A 16,922-nucleotide genomic window follows, 5' to 3' on the forward strand; every position below is an offset into this window, starting at 1 on the left:
CACACACACACACACACATTTATCTGGAAACATTTATTAGAATGTACAAAAAGAGCAAATATATATATTTATATAACATGAAAAATCAACAGAGGAGTCCTCAAACATGTGAAAGTAATTTACATAATTCACATTTAAAGGGACAGTTCACCCAAACAGTGAAAATACTGTGGTCAGTGACCCGTTTCAGAGTTCCTCACTGTAAATCTTCCACACAGCTCCTTCATACTCTCCCAACACAACACTATTAAGCTGTTCCAAAAACCCTCAAGAATTGTGTTGATTCAGCACGTTTTAAATTAGTTTGAACAAGCAGCAAAAGTCCTTCTTGACTGTGCTGAACACAAGAGAAGATACTTTGAAGAATGCTGAAAACCACTGACTACCATAATAGCAAAATCAAACTCTAGTCAATGGTTACCAGTTTGCAGCATTCTTCAGAATATCTCCTTTTGTGTTCAACAGAAGAAAGAAACTCAGAAGTGCACTGGAAAAGATGGATTAGATTTACAGCATGTCTTTAAGATGAAAAGGATTTATACAGACTGAATTTAAACAAGCTAATTAAATATAGTAATGTTCAACTCGTTTATATTCAGTCTGTATAAATCGTTTGCAACCACTGATCTGAAAAACATGCTGTAAATCTAATCCATCATCTATTCCAGTGCACTTTTACCTGTTTGAGTTTCTTCTGTTGAACACAAAAGGAGATATTCTGAAGAATGTTGGAAACCGGTAACCATTGACTTCCACAGTAGGTGAAAGAAACAGTGTAGTGAATGGTTAGCGCTTTCAAACTCTCTTTAAGATATCTCCTTTAGTGTTCAACAGAAGAAACTCACACAAGTAAAAGAGCACTGGAAAATTAATTTATTGCATTTACTACATGTTTTTAAGGTCAGTGGTTGCAAACAATTTATACGGACTGAATTTAAACTAATTAAGGTGAAGATTACTATATTTAATTAGTTTAAATTCAGTCTGTATAAATAGTTTGCAACCACTGACCTTAAGAACATGCAGTAAATGCAATAAATTAATTTTCCAGTGCACTTTTACTTGCTTGAGTTTCTTCTGTTGAACACTAAAGGAGATATTCTGAAAACCTGCAGTCAATGGTTTGCAGCATTCTTCAAATCATCTCCTTTAGTGTTCAACAGAAGAAACTCAGGTAAAAGTGAGTACATGATGAGTGAACGGACCCTTTAAACTGAAGCGTTCCTAACCGGAGCCCTGTGTGCTCTCATTGGTCAGAGCGTCTCCGCTGGTCTCGGGGTTGTTCTCCAGCAGGCTCTGCACTCGGGCCAGGATGATCTGGTTAGCGCAGCTGCAGTCTCCGGGCCCATAGGGGGCGCTGATGGTGAGAGCATGGGCCACCCGCAGCAGCTCTCCGTCCTCCTGCACCGGGATCCTGTTGTCCTGCAGCCAGCGGCGGACGCTCTCCCTGCGCCGCTGCAGCTCGTCTGCGCTCAGAGTGTGTGTCGGCGTGTGTGTCTGCAGGAACACACTGCGCATGCGGCTGCGCGTCTGCTCTGATCCTGCGCTGAGCACCTGCACGTCTGAGATCGCGTGACCCAACACCAGAGTCACTGCCGGACGCTCGCTCTCGCCGAAACTCACCAGCACCACACTGAACACAACACAACACAACAATATACGTTACACACAGCGCCACCTGCTGACTCACACCAGCAACACACACTGCTTTAACACTGTTAGTACACTGGTGTCATTTACCTGCCAACATTCAGATAATAAAATCTGGGAGATTTTATCCGGGGGTGTATGCGAAGTGAAGGGCGGGGGGGATGCACGCGAACTGTGGAGCAGGTATGAACATGGTTGCGCGTTGGGTTCGGAGCACATGGGGACTGAACCAAAAAGGGGGGTTGGGGGGGGTGGTGGTATTGAATTCCGGGAGTTTTCTGGGAGACTGAATAATGCAGGAGATGGATCTGAAATACGGGAGACTCCCACTAAAAACAGGAGTGTTGGCAGGTATGGGCATGTAAACACTATAAATAGATGCAAACATGATTAGAATTGTTGAATGATATCAAACATTTGAATGTTTAATTATAATATTTAATTTATTTCTCATTTTCATTTGTTTACTAATCTATATATACAGTTAGAAAAGGTGACGAAAACTAAAAGACTTTCCAACATTATCTTCAGCAGCTCCAACACTCTGATGGCTAATGGACAGACGGCTGCTTCTCACTCAGGGCTGCTGTTTATGCTAATGAGATGTGCAGAGATGGGAAGTAGATTACTTCAGGAGATGTTTCTAGTATCAGTATTTTACTCTTTACATGTTTATAGGGGCTTGTCTCTTTCGTTTTCAGGTGTTTGGTGGCATGATCTGTTATTTATTGGCATTGTGCATCTTGAGCACCTTTTTCACGCAGTCTATCTATTTTCATCGTTGCTTTCCTTTCCCAACCAAGGCTATCGCGCACCTTACAGTATGTAGACTAGTTCATGAAGATTACTATGAGAAAGGCTAGGATGCCTACGCAGATAAGGCAGAGGGATTCAGCAAATCCATCATGACCGATGCGGCCCTGTTTACCTGGTATTAAGACACATTTTGCTCGATCAGATCACAGGTAAACAAGAGAGAAAAACAGCCTATGCCATTTAAACGCTTAAGGTTCGAGTCTTCTGTCCACTTCCAATAATTCTTCAGTCTTTCAATCTAATACTGCAAAAAAAGTGCTTTTTTGTAAAGATTTATACATTTAGTTCGACAATCAAAGACTTTATTAAAACTATATGCATTTATTTCCAGTGAGTTTACATATAGGATATTAATCTTCAATTAATTTAACAAATATTTTACAACAACAAAAGTAACTATACTGGGCAATTTATAGATCAAATATAAAGCAAAAGATCCTGAATTTATCATGTGAATAAATGTTTTGTAGGTTGTACTCTTGCCTGTTTATGTTGCCTTTAGCATAGAATAAATGCATGAACAGAATTAATGTTTATCCACTAAATTAAATATCCACAACACCCTGATAAGAAACACACTAGAATAGCAGGTTATTTATGAGTGCTGCTAATGCAAAAAAAAAAACTTTGCCATCAAATACAATTAGTCATTATTTTAGCAAAAGAAAATCTATTTTCAATATATTCAATAAAATAAATTCTAATATAAAATTCTGTATATTTTGGACAAAATTCAGAGTAAAATGTGAGACATTATTTATAATGATATACAGGGCTACAGTGTATGATGAGGATGATGATGATAAATGGGCAGACTTTTGTGCCATATTGCAGGCTGTGATGCTGCTCTGCCGCTTTCATAAAATTGACATCAAACATTTTACATCAACAGTTGAGATGTGAGTTAGCTTATATTAATGTATCAACAGGATATGAGGTCTAGTTACCTACCTACCCTCACTCACTGCCCTTCAGCTTAAGCCCCTGATTTATCAGGGCTCACCACAGCGGAATGAACCACCAATTATTCCAGCAAATATTTCACGCAGCGGATGCCCTTCCAGCCACAACCCAGAACTGGGAAACACCCATACACTTTGGCATTCACACATGCACTCACACACTAGGGCCAATTTGGTTTATTCACTCATACGGCATGTGTTTGGACTGTGGGGGAAACCGGATCTTTGCCTACCTAGTGAATTTAAAGCAAGTAGTAGTAATGGCTACTTTTGTACATTTGTGAGGCTGCACTTCTTTACTTTAAGTACAAAAGTGTAATCAGTACTTCTACTTTTACCAGAGTCATTTTAAACCGGAGTATCTGTACTGCTATTAGAGTAAAGGATGTGTGTACTTGTGCCATCTCTGCCCTCTGATGACACCTACAAAGCTAGAATGTCAATCAGTGTGTGTCAAGTCTGATTAGAACAAACACAATTAACTCATGTTGATCATCAGAGGCTGCTGGAGAGATTCACACACTGCTGGGTTTACATTACACTCCTTATTAAAGCCAGTTCTGCATAATAGCTGCCCTTTAAAGCATAAAAAAGACCATTAGCTAACTGATGTAAATAATGAGGCCTAATTAGAGAGTGATATCACTAGAATGATCATTATTTACAGCACCTAAGCTAATATAAACAGCTACTGATTATGAATTAATATTCAGAAACACTAGAACACGTGTTGTTCGTCTGTTTGTGTATAATAACAGGCATTTGTCACTGTTATCAGTACCATATTGAATCACTCAGTGTTTGATGTGATATGATGTGTGTTTATTAAGAATATATAATTAATGCTAATCTGCATATTGACCTGGCGGAGACGGGGTCCACGGTGAACACGCGGCCGGTGAAGGAGTGCTGATCGCGGGCAGACACGCACACCTCCTGGTTGATGAACTCCTGCCACTGCCGAGGACTCATGTCGACCCAGCGCTGCATCTCCGAGCAGAAAACTGCAGCTCATTAACAACCAACTATCTTCATTAGCGGCGCGCAGATCAACTTCAGCAGCTCTCATCAGGGCGCGCGCTCATGGCGTCACTGCCTTAGCGAGCGCGTGATTGGCTGTCTGGATCAGTCAGATATTATTAAAACATTTTTAATCAACATATAAAGAAAACAAATTAATATATGGGCACAAAATAATTACAATAATACTACAGAGTTAATTAAAATTGCGTAGAATACAGTGAGGTGTTGTTAAAAGAGCATGATGGGAAATGTAGGCGCATGCGTGTGTCCGTTTGACAGGCGGCTGCTGTTCGGTTTGTGTCAGGATTTTGATTTCTCGTCAAATTTTCTCGTCATGTCGCGGTTTGGGCGACACGGAGGAGGTGAGATTTAATCAGTCATAGTCATAAAGCTCTCTGGGTGCAAATATCTTCGTGTAGTGTGTGAGATGTGTGTGTTTATTGCAGGATTTTGGTGTTGTTTTTAGCTCGGAATGCTGACTAATGGCGCCTCTCGCGCGGTAGACAATTCAGAACATTATTATTACACAGATCATTAGTGCTTGATCATTTATTGATTATAGGTCGATATGAGAGTGTTTATGTCTCGTTTCGGTTTATAGTTTCTGTTTGTTTAAGTCTGAATTAAATGTGATAAGAATGAGTGTGAAGAATAGCTCAATATCACTGTTGATTCTGTCAACTAATAATATTACTCTTAATAACGTAATCATTATAAATAAAGCTGAAGTTAAGTCAAATTTATATGATGTTTAAAATGTTGCCATGGCTAAAAATGTAAATTAAAGTGGTATAATGACTAAAACTGGACTGAAAATCAGTTAAAGCTAAATAACAAACTAAATACTGAACGTTAAAGCAAAATTAAAATCTCTTATAATGGTACTTTTTCTAGCTGAAACCTGAATAATCTTTCTATGTGTGTGTTTTGTTAGCATATGACAATATCTGATTGAGACACAAATATTTGACTGGAAATAAAAAATCTATTGGTATTTTTCCTGATTATTTTCATAGCCATGCATTTTATTAATTATAAATTATGTTTTGATATATTTACGGTAGGAAATTTACAAAATATTTTTGTAGAGCATGATATTTACTTAATATTCTAATGATCTGTGTCATAAAAGAAAAAAAATTACTACTGAAAATAATAAATAAACTATTTCATTTATAAGTTAAATGACTGCTCCATGATTGGGAATGTAGGGACACAATCGCATGGTGTAATATGTATTATTTGTTAGACCCTCACCATACAAAATATAATAGAAAACACTGATTTACAGCTGAAGTCAGAATTATTTTCCCTCATGTTCATTTTATTTTACTTTACACAAATTACCCAAATTATATTTAACAGATTCAGGAATTTTTCACAGTATTTCCTCTAATATTTCCTTTAATATTTTTTCTTTAGGAGGAAGTCTTATTTGTTTTATTTCAGCTAGAATATGGTTTTAAAGCCATTTTAAGGTCAATATTATTATCCTCCTTCAGCAATATTAGTGTTGGATTGTCTCCAGAATAAACCACTGTTATACAATGACTTGCCTAATTACCCTAACTTTACCCTAATTACCCTAGTGAAGCCTTTAAATGTCACTTTAAGCTGAATACTAGTGTCTTGAAGAGTATCTAGTCTAATATTATGTGCTTCTAGGTGTTTATTGGTGGCCTCCAGATTTTCTGAGCATCTTAATTCCCCTATTGGTTTAATGCCCCCTCCTGTTTCTGCTTCTCCCTCAGAGACAAAGGTATATGTGGGTAACCTGGGCACAGGTGCTGGTAAGGGCGAGCTGGAGCGGGCCTTTGGGTATTACGGGCCTCTGAGGTCTGTGTGGATCGCTCGCAACCCAGCCGGATTCGCTTTCGTGGAGTTTGAAGATCCCAGAGATGCAGAGGACTCAGTGCGGGGCCTCGACGGCAAGTGAGTGTGTGTTTCTGAAGATACACTGATGCTTTATTTGACATTTATTCAGAGTCTGTGCTCTAGATAATATTTACTTTGTCTTGAGCTCAGATTCATGGGCAATCTTAATTTACACCATCACTTTAAATAGCTATATAGTCTATCTGAAAGGTGCTTTCTGTCGCACAAAGACTAGAAAAGTTTAATTTATTTCCATTTCACCACTTCAACCTGTCATGGTTACCTGTTAGATTCAAAAATATTTATTATTGCAGTTTAAATGATTTTGTTTGGTAATATAAATTATAAATTGATAAATACGACTACAATTAGTACTGGGTTGCAGCTGGAAGGGCATCCGCTGTATAAAACATATGCCAGAATAGTTGGCGATTCATTCCACTGTGCTGACCCCTGATAAATAAAGGAAAAAAGCTGAAAAGAAAATTAATGAATGAATAAAACTGTGTTTTACTATGGTTTGGGAATTCTATTTACGAATACTATTAAGACATATAGTATACGAATTGCAAGTTATGTTGCTTCTAAAACTGAAAAGGCACGCAAAATATTTCGTGATATCCTAAGCAGCAGTGTTGCCAAAAATATCAGTACATTTCAATATATTATATACATATTGATTAATATATTCGATTAATATATATTGAAACTGAAATATTTAAGAGAGAGAGAGAGAGAGCCCTCTGGCCTTCATGAAGAGATTTACAGCTCATAAAATCACTGTACTTTCATTACATTGTGTGTTTCAGGGTGATCTGCGGCTCTCGTGTGCGTGTGGAATTATCCACCGGGATGCCGCGACGCTCCCGATATGATCATCCTCCCTCCCGCAGACCCTTCGACCCCAACGACCGCTGCTATGAGTGTGGAGAGAAAGGACACTACGCCTACGACTGCCACCGATATAGCCGCCGCCGCAGGACCAGGTGATGTGCATGAGGAGGATGAAGATGATGTGGATGATGATGATTAGGGCTGCACGATTCTGGGAAATACGCAATATTGTTTAGTCTTGCAATAATGATATTTCTTCTGATATAACTAACTAAATGCTATTTTATTAATTTATTTTCTTACATCACATATTTATGTTATGATCATACTGAATCACACTTCACTGGCACTTCGCTACGATATTAACACTGCATATGCTATATTAATCACCATAACAATACTTTTTGATATATTGTGCAGCCCTAATGCTGAGGATGATGATGAGGATGAGGATGATTAGGGCTGCACAATTCTGGGAAAATATGCAATATTTTGACAATTATATTAATGAGTGATGCGATAATGATATTTCGGGCCATATAACATGCAAAATGCTTTTTTAATCAATTAATTTTTTAAAGATATATATATATATATATATGTTATGATCATTCTAAAACTTCCCTGGCACTTCCATTGTTCTTCCCTGCGGTATTAATATTGCATATAATATTAATCAAGATAATACAATTTTTTGAAATATTGTGCAGCCCTGATGCTGATGATGATGATGAGGAGGAGGAGGGCTGCACAATACTGGGAAAATATACCGTATTTTTGAGTGTTGCAATAACTATATTTTTTACAATATAACTAACCTGCAAAATGCATTTTTATCAGCATTTTCGTTATTGTTTCTTTATGTTATGATCATGCTGAATGTTATGATCATACTAAAATGCATACAGCATTGAATGCAATAACAATATTTTTCAATATATTGTGCAGCACTAATGTTGAGGAGGATGATGATGAGGGCTGCATGATACTGGGAAATTAGGCAGTATTGTTGAGTGTTGCAATAACTAAATTTCACATGATGTATAACTAAACACTATTTTATCAGCAGTTTTTAAACTATTTATTTTATGTCATACTAAAAACAGGTAATGGATATTTTTCTGAGCTAATTAAATCAAAAAACAATGTCATGGTCTGATTGGTCAGATTCAGATGAGTAGATTAGTGTGCAGCAGAGAAATGCTTTACACAAAACATTATTTAATTTCATTGCACTTCCCTGCGATATTAATATTAAATATTGTGTTGATGCAACTTTTTTGATTATATTGTGCAGCACTAATAATGATGATGATGATGATTATGATGATTAGAGCTGCACAATTCTGGAAAATATGCAGTATTGTTGAGTGTTATAACAATAACGATAGTTTTTATGATATAACTAAGTTGCATAACACTATTTTATTAGCAATTTTATATATATATATATATATATATGATCTTACTAAAATAAATAGGGAATAGATTTTTTTTCTGAGCTAATTAAATTAAAAAAACGATATGCGATAACGATATTTCTTATGATAAAACTCTCTTAATAGTATTTTATCAGCAGTTCAAAAAACATTTATTTATGTTATGATCATACTAAAATACAGGTTATAGATATTTATCTGAGCTAAAATAAATTAAAAAAGTATATGCTATAACAGAGTATCGCTATTAATGGCGATAACGATATATTTCGATATATTGGGCAGCCTCAGTGATGATGATGATGATGATGAAGGCCATCTGCTGCTGCTCCTGTGTTTACTCTTCTGTCTCTCTGCTTGATCTTAATGTATGTATGTGTGTGTGTGTATTTGGGGAAGGGTGGCCATGTTTTAATGTTTTCTGACCTGATGTTTTCTCCAGTGTTGTGTGGGATTTGATGTAATGACTGACCTGGTCAAAACCTTTCAGGTTTCATCGTTTGATTCAGAGAGTCACGATCCTTTACGATTTCATGAGGCATCTAGCAAATCCCACACGTTCGATCGCCTGCTATGACCGGGGCATGAGCAGCCACACCCCTGCGCTGAGGCTCCTCCCACTGCTACTTAACTATGCGTAGCCCCTCCCCCGACCCGAACCAGATGAGAGCGCCAATCCGAGTAAATTCGGCTAGTGATATGAGCCTTCGCTTTTGCTAAAGAGAACATCGAGACCTCGACAGACCACGAGCCGCCTAGAAAAACACTTCTATCAAGTCTCAATCAAGCGATTTGGCTGTCCGTGCGGTCATCGTTAGAAATCCACCAGATCGGCTGATGAGGTTGGCTGATCATAGATACTTCTAGATCGTCTAGATCTGCTAGACCTCGGTTCCAAAGAGGGTCGACCTGCAAAGTTGCAAGGTTTATTTCAAATACCAATTAATGTGTCTCTCTGTATTTCACTGCCTGAAGGCAAATCAGTCGTAATGTTTAATGCTGTAAACACTAGTTAACTACTGCTGGATGCTGCAGACTGCTGGGCTGGCCCATATAACACCATCTGATTACGCCGTCTATCTTTACGCTTATTTTAGATCTGTCATTTGACCTTTTTATTTAGAAGATTCACCATTTCAGACGGCCATTGTTGCTTGTTGGATTAAAAAATGTGTATTACTATTGGAGTGTGAGTATTGAATATAGTGATATGAATTATGAATTGATTAACTAGTCAGAATGTGTTGATATATCCCCCAATGTTTGATTTATAGTAAAACATATATATATTCAACATTTATGTATAAGTATATCAAAATTATCACATTTTAAATGTTAAACATTATTTCCTAAGTGCTGTTTAATGGGGATTTAATTTAATAACTCATCTCTAATCACTGATTTATTTTCTCTTTGTCATGATGACAGTAAATAATATTAGACTAGATATTCTTCAAGATACTAGTATTCAGCTTAAAGTGACATTTAAAGGCTTCACTAGGGTAATTAGGGTAAAGTTAGGGTAATTAGGCAAGTCAGTGTGTAACAGTGGTTTGTAATTATTTGTAATATTTTGTCTATATTTACATTTAGCTTTAAACTTCTGATTGTTTTTAGAATCGGAGGTTTATTATTATATCTAACCATCCTTTGTGAGCGGTGTGTGTTGAGAGCGATGTGACGGAGCTGCTGTTGTATGGTCCAGCCCTGTAGTGTAGCTGTAGTGTAATTGTGTAAATTGATTGTGTAGATTATCTGAGTCAGTGTCATTGTGCATCTGTATTGATGTGTGTGTGTGTGTGTGTGTGTGTTTCTGTCTGCTGTTGCTCTGGACTCTGGTAGGTCTCGATCCCGCTCACACTCCAGAGGCAGGAGATATAGACGCTCACACAGCCGCAGCAGAGGGAGAAGGTGGGTGTGTGTCTGTTAGACTGCATATATAGATATAGATAGATGTGTTTGTGTGTGTGTGTGTACATTTGTGTCTGTTTGTATGTGTGTCACTGTATGTGTATGTGCGTGCCTGTTCGTGTGTGTGTGTGGTTGTGTTAGACTGCATATAAATGTGTTTGTGTGTGTGTGCATCTGTTTGTGTGAATTAGACTGCGTGTGTGTGTGTGTGTGTGTGTGCGCGTGCGCGTGTGTGCGCGCATATTTGTGTGTTAGACTGCATATCTGTCTATGTGTGCGCACTTGTGTGTGTGTTTGCGCGCGCACATGCTTGTGTGTTATACTGCCTATCTGTCTGTCAGTGTGTCTGTACATGTGTGCGCATCTGTGTGTGTGTTCTGTTGTACAGCAGTGTAAATGTCTGCCTGTCTCCATGTGCAGGTCCAGATCTCTCTCTCCTCGCTCTCGCTCTGGTTCTGCCAGATCTGGAACACGCACACACTCCAGGTGAGCATCATCAGTCTGATAAACACACACACACACACACTCCAGGTGAGCATCATCAGTCTGATAAACACACACACACACACACACACAAACACACACACACACACACACACTCCAGGTGAGCATCATCAGTCTGATAAACACACACACACACACACATACACACACACACTCCAGGTGAGCATCATCAGTCTGATAAACACACACACACACACACACACACACACACACACACACACACACACTCCAGGTGAGCATCATCAGTCTGATAAACACACACACACACACACACACACAAACACACACACACACACACACTCCAGGTGAGCATCATCAGTCTGATAAACACACACACACACACACACACAAACACACACACACACACACACTCCAGGTGAGCATCATCAGTCTGATAAACACACACACACACACACATACACACACACACTCCAGGTGAGCATCATCAGTCTGATAAACACACACACACACACACACACACACACACACACACACACACACACTCCAGGTGAGCATCATCAGTCTGATAAACACACACACACACACACACTCACTCCAGGTGAGCATCATAAAGCTGTGCTCACACTGCAGGTTTCTCCCCATAGACTTCCATTCAAACGCACGTGAATGTGTCAGACCGGAAAGTTTTGCAGTTTCACCAGTTGAAGCTTGGTGAACTCTGACCTGTGAACTCACATCATGTGACCGCATGAGACCAAGATCAAAACACGACCTCTCTGGACAGAATTGAAATATGGACCAATCGCTCGCTTTATTAATGTCTAATCATTTGTTTAATTCCGCCCCTTTTCGCAACACCGTATGACATAATATCGCATACTCAAACTCTAGTGTGACCACAGCATCAGTCTCATAAACACACACACACACACACACACACACACTCACTCACTCCAGAAGCACTCTTCTTTGTTTGTAAGTGTGGTCTTGAACAGCAGGGGGCGCTCTAGGCTAGGATATTTATTTGACAATACGCTTATTTCACGCGGCCGCCATTTTAAAGAACCAAAGCGAGGCTGCGGTGGGAAGAAACCCGGAAGTATAGGACAAGGACTGTACACATTACAGTAACATGATGTGGAGTACACACCTCCAGCTGTTGCCGAGATTTCAAAATGCAGAACTGGTGTAAACATCACTTTAATATCATTCAGTAAGTTTAATTTAGAAAATTAAAAGCAATTTAGCATCAAACAACATCACAATCTCTTTAAGAGTAATATGCTCAAGTGTCCTCCTAGGCTTCAGATCATGGCAGCAGGTAAACACCGTGGGGACGCTTCCCTGCTTCAGTCTATGTTACCCAGTGAGCGATAAAACACTGTAGCACACCCTCGTGTTGTCTGTAATAGTGTTGTCCCGGTACTGAAGTTTTAAAACCATCTATTTCCCGCTGAGTTAACATTGAAGCGCCGCTGAGCGCAGATGACTCGACTGATCTTCACGGCTGCTTCGCGTTCCAGTCTCCTTGTATCTTGTGTTTGCACTCAGTTTACTGCCCTTCACCCAGTGCAAACACAGATACACAGAGACGCGAGCGCAAAGCAGCCATGAAGATGAAGATCAGTCGAGTCATCAAGCAGATCGCTCGGCTCGTCTGTGTTTGTACTCAGTAAACAGCGGAGGGTGAACTGATGACCTTCTCGGCCAATCACAAGCTATTCTGTTGATCACGTGAACACAATGGCAAATCAGCGCTGTTTTAAGAAAGCCATCAACAGTGCCTTAAATGTTAGCGGGAAATTGATGGTTTTTCTTTTAATTCAGTATCGTGACAAGTCTAATATAGTGAAAGAATCAGTATATTAACTCGAGTTTGATAAATGGCGTCTAAAACGTGTGTTTGGGAAAGAAAACGCTAGCTAACTAGTGCCATTTCCCTTAACTTAGCTGAAAATAAGCTCTGATATCCCTTTTTATTTTCACCATTCATTCAGAACGGACCTTCGGGTCACTCGGAAGGCGGTGAAATTATAAATTTGTGTCACTTTCTCTTCGCTGATAAGATATACAGCAAGCTACACAACGTTCCAATGTAACTCCCAACGATACTTCCGGGATTCTTCCCACCGCAGCCTCGATTTCGCTTTTAAAAATGGCGGCCGCGTGAAATCAGTCTATAGACTGTGCTCCAGGCAGCTGAACACCTTACAGAGGTCATCCTGCATTGGCCATGCTTTGATTCATCTTTACAGTCCTGATATTCTGACAACATGACCTGACACACTGCAGTACTGTGGAAATAAACCTACCAGCTGTATAACACACACTTAACAAACAGCACTGCATCCGCTTCAGTGAGCTCGAGCTGCTGCAGGCTCCAGCGCTTCACTCTTCAGCTGTTTGTCTCTGTTGTTTCTTTATTTCTGTTTGATTGTGACTTGAGTGTATTGATGTTTGTAGGTCCAGATCCCGCTCGCAATCTGGCTCCGCTCACAGGAGCAGGTAACACAATTACACAGTAATATCAACAACACATAATAACAGCATAACACAAACACACAATGATTTCACAACACAATAATAGCACCAAACAAAAACATATCAAGACAAGAACACAGCAATATCACTACTCACAACATCACAACATTATAAACACAAAACTATCACTACACAAACACACAATAATATCAACACAAACACAAAAGATCAACACAAACACACAATAATATCAACACAAACACAAAAGATCAACACAAACACACAATAATATCAACACAAACACAAAAGATCAACACAAACACACAATAATATCAACACAAACACACCATAATATCAACACAAACACACCATAATATCAACACAAACACACAATAATATCAACACAAACACACAATAATATCAACACAAAAGATCAACACAAACACACAATAATATCAACACAAACACACAATAATATCAACACAAACACACAATAATATCAACACAAACACACAATATCAACACAAACACAAAAGATCAACACAAACACACAATAATATCAACACAAACACAAAAGATCAACACAAACACACAATAATATCAACACAAACACAAAAGATCAACACAAACACACAATAATATCAACACAAACACAAAAGATCAACACAAACACACAATAATATCAACACAAACACACCATAATATCAACACAAACACACCATAATATCAACACAAACACACAATAATATCAACACAAACACACAATAATATCAACACAAAAGATCAACACAAACACACAATAATATCAACACAAACACACAATAATATCAACACAAACACACAATAATATCAACACAAACACACAATAATATCAACACAAACACACAATAATATCAACACAAACAAAAAAAATCAACACAAATACAACAATATCAACACAAACACACAAAAATATCAGCACACAATAATACCAACACAAAAACACAATAATATCAACACAAAATCAACACAAAACAAGTCAACAAAAAACACAATAATATGAACACATAAACACACTAATATGACTGTAAACACACTAATATGACTACACACTCTGCTTTTTGTGTTGATGGAGATCTGCTGTGTGTTCAGGTCTGCTTCAGTCAGAAGGTCTGAGTCTGGCTCTCCAGCTAGGAGGTGAGGACACACACACACACACACACACACACACACACACACATATGATGTGTTCATGTATACACTAATGTACAGCTGACAGTAGGGTACATATAACATGATGTCATCAGGCGCTGTGGTGTTTTGTGCGCGTCTGCAGTGTGTTTGTCAGTTTCACATGCAGACAGCAGAGCCAGCGACACACACTTCCTGTGCTCTAACACGGAAGAGGCGTTTGAGCTCAAATCTCAGCTGCTCAAAATATGTGTGTGTGTGTGTGTGTGTGTCAGTGCTCGAGTCTGTTTGAATGTGTGTGTGTGTGTGTGTGTGTGTGTGTATATGCATGTATGTCAGTGCTGGAGTGTTGGTCTGTCTGTGTGCCTGCATGTAGAAGTGTGTGTTTGCTGAACTTCTGAACGTGTTGTGTGTGTGTGTGTCTCTAACCCGTGTGCTCTTGTGTTTCAGTGCTGTGAGTGCGGAGCGGGAGTGAAGCAGTGGTCTCTCTCTCTGTGTTCAGGACGGGTTCCTGCAGGAATATTTAATGATATTAATAATCATCTGTGAGTGTGTGTCTGTAGTGACGCTCTGTGTTCAGCTTCAGTTCTCTCCAGATGAACAACAGACTTTCACATTCTGTGTGTGTGTGTGTGCGTGCCCACAGGTTCCTGCGTTTCTTTGGGTTTGTTTGTGTTTAATAAATGAAGAGAAACTGCCTCTCTGACTTGGTGTGTTTGTGTGTCTTTAAGCAAGTGTGTGTGTGTATGTTTGAAAGTGTGTATGCATGCGTTTGTTTGTGTGTGGTTTGTTGTGTGTGTGTGTGTGTGTGTGTTTGAAAGATGCTTGTGTGCATTTGTGTTTGTGTGTATGTTTTGAGTGTGTATATGTTCGTTTGTGTAGGTGGGTGTGTTTGAGTGTGTGTTTCAGAATTTGTGTTTGGGTGTGCTCGTGTGTGTGCGCTTTGTTGCGCTTGGTTTTCCACCAATCAGAGAGTAGAGTTGAAGATGATCAGACTGCAGCTCATGATTGGTCAGTGTGTGATTCTGTGCTCTGATATCCCACAATCCTCAGCTGGCGCTTCAGTGTGTGTGAATTATGTGTGAGTACGCATCTCCTCTGAGCAGCTCACTGATAATGACTGACAGTCACCATTGACTCCCAGTGTGTTTTCTATCCTACTATGGAAGTCATTGGTGACCATCGACTGTTCATGCAACATTCTTCAGAATATCTTCCTTTGTGTTCAGCAGAGGAGAAAACGCCTGCAGGTTTGAAGTGTAGCGCTGCTGGCGGCTCGCTCTCTGCAACTGAAGCTAAGCAGGGCTGCGCCTGGTCAGTACCTGGATGGTAGACCACATGGGAAAGCTAGGGTGCTGTAGTGTTAGTCAGGGGGTGCTCAACCTGCGGTCTGTGTGTCCTAATGCCCCAGTATAGTGATGATGACTCTACACTGCTCAGTGGGCACCGTCTTTCAGATGACATGTTAAACTGAGCTCCTGACTCTCTGTGCTCATTAATAATCTCAGGATGTCCTTTAACCCCGTCATCCTGACCAAATCTGCCCACTGGCCTCTGTCCATCATGGCCTCCTGACCATCCCCATGTTATCATTGGCTTCATCACTCTTTCTCCTCTCCACCAATCAGCTGCTGTGTGGTCTGGCGCAATATGGCAGCCGTCGCCTCATCCAGGTGGATGCTGCACACTGGTGCTGGAGGAGGAGATTCCCCCCCCAAACATGTGTAAAGCGCTCTGAGTGGCCAGCGCTATAGAAATGTAAGCTATTATTATTATTATTATTATTATTATTATTATTATTATTATTATTATCATTATTATCATTATTATTATTATTATTAGATGATGACAGAATTTACCTAAAGTGAACTACTTTAAAATGTTAACAATAGTTCGGTCGTAATTAACTCTCCCTCGAGTGTTTCCAAATCTGTATGGGCCCTGTCATACACCTTCTGTGTGATGCAATAGTTGTTTGCTAGTTTCAGCTCGGCGCAAGAGTGGTATTGATGTGTTGCACCACGCTGTTTAAATAGCAAATACATATGCGCTCGTATGTGCGCCCATAGGCGTTCTGGTCTAAAAAAGCAGGCGTTAAGGCACATTGCTGGCGCGTTGCTATTTTGAGGAACTATAATAGACTATTCTATAGACCAGATCAAAGCCGGTCTATTGTCCAGCACAGAGCGTGTTAATGCGACTCGCTTACACACTGCTTAATACAGACAGGATGTACAGCAATACACAAATGTCTTTACATATGAAAAAGAATTAAAATATTAAGCATATATATAGG

The 16,922-nt window shown here is 39.3% G+C and overlaps 2 protein-coding genes across 5 annotated transcripts; one reads left to right on the plus strand and one right to left on the minus strand.

Moving 5' to 3' along the window:
* Nucleotides 1-956: 956 nt before the first annotated feature.
* Nucleotides 957-4,513, minus strand: gemin6 (gem (nuclear organelle) associated protein 6). The gene is made up of 2 exons (XM_056468022.1): nt 4,291-4,513; nt 957-1,633 (listed from the first exon to the last, which is right to left on the minus strand). The coding sequence occupies exons 1-2, from the start codon at nt 4,416-4,418 to the stop codon at nt 1,225-1,227; spliced, it is 537 nt and encodes a 178-aa protein (XP_056323997.1). The 5' UTR covers nt 4,419-4,513; the 3' UTR covers nt 957-1,224.
* A 206-nt stretch (nt 4,514-4,719) lies between these two features.
* srsf7b (serine and arginine rich splicing factor 7b) lies at nt 4,720-15,332 on the plus strand. 4 transcript variants are annotated; one of them, XR_008838523.1, is made up of 9 exons: nt 4,720-4,813; nt 6,203-6,383; nt 7,136-7,312; nt 10,442-10,510; nt 10,931-10,996; nt 13,439-13,480; nt 14,588-14,632; nt 15,077-15,171; nt 15,273-15,332. XR_008838523.1 is itself a non-coding variant. In XM_056468020.1 (8 exons), the coding sequence occupies exons 1-8, from the start codon at nt 4,786-4,788 to the stop codon at nt 15,099-15,101; spliced, it is 633 nt and encodes a 210-aa protein (XP_056323995.1). In that variant the 5' UTR covers nt 4,720-4,785; the 3' UTR covers nt 15,102-15,332. The 4 variants fall into 4 exon arrangements, 1 of the variants encoding a protein (XP_056323995.1); XM_056468020.1 differs by having other exon boundaries at nt 15,077-15,332; XR_008838524.1 differs by lacking the exons at nt 13,439-13,480; nt 14,588-14,632; nt 15,077-15,171; nt 15,273-15,332 and adding an exon at nt 9,090-9,523 and having other exon boundaries at nt 10,931-10,951.
* Nucleotides 15,333-16,922: the final 1,590 nt, after the last annotated feature.

The sequence above is a fragment of the Danio aesculapii genome, chromosome 11 (assembly GCF_903798145.1).
Source record: "Danio aesculapii chromosome 11, fDanAes4.1, whole genome shotgun sequence".
NCBI classification, from domain to species: domain Eukaryota; kingdom Metazoa; phylum Chordata; class Actinopteri; order Cypriniformes; family Danionidae; genus Danio; species Danio aesculapii.

Excerpts from the sequence above, each read along its gene's own strand:
- gemin6 (XM_056468022.1), bottom strand. The coding sequence starts at position 4,418 with ATGCAGCGCTGGGTCGACATGAGTCCTCGGCAGTGGCAGGAGTTCATC. Across the intron at positions 1,634-4,290 it reads GTGGACCCCGTCTCCGCCAG|TGTGGTGCTGGTGAGTTTCG; the intron begins GTCAATATGCAG and ends TGTTGTGTTCAG.
- srsf7b (XM_056468020.1), top strand. The coding sequence starts at position 4,786 with ATGTCGCGGTTTGGGCGACACGGAGGAG. Across the intron at positions 7,313-10,441 it reads AGCCGCCGCCGCAGGACCAG|GTCTCGATCCCGCTCACACT; the intron begins GTGATGTGCATG and ends GGACTCTGGTAG. Across the intron at positions 10,511-10,930 it reads AGCCGCAGCAGAGGGAGAAG|GTCCAGATCTCTCTCTCCTC; the intron begins GTGGGTGTGTGT and ends CTCCATGTGCAG.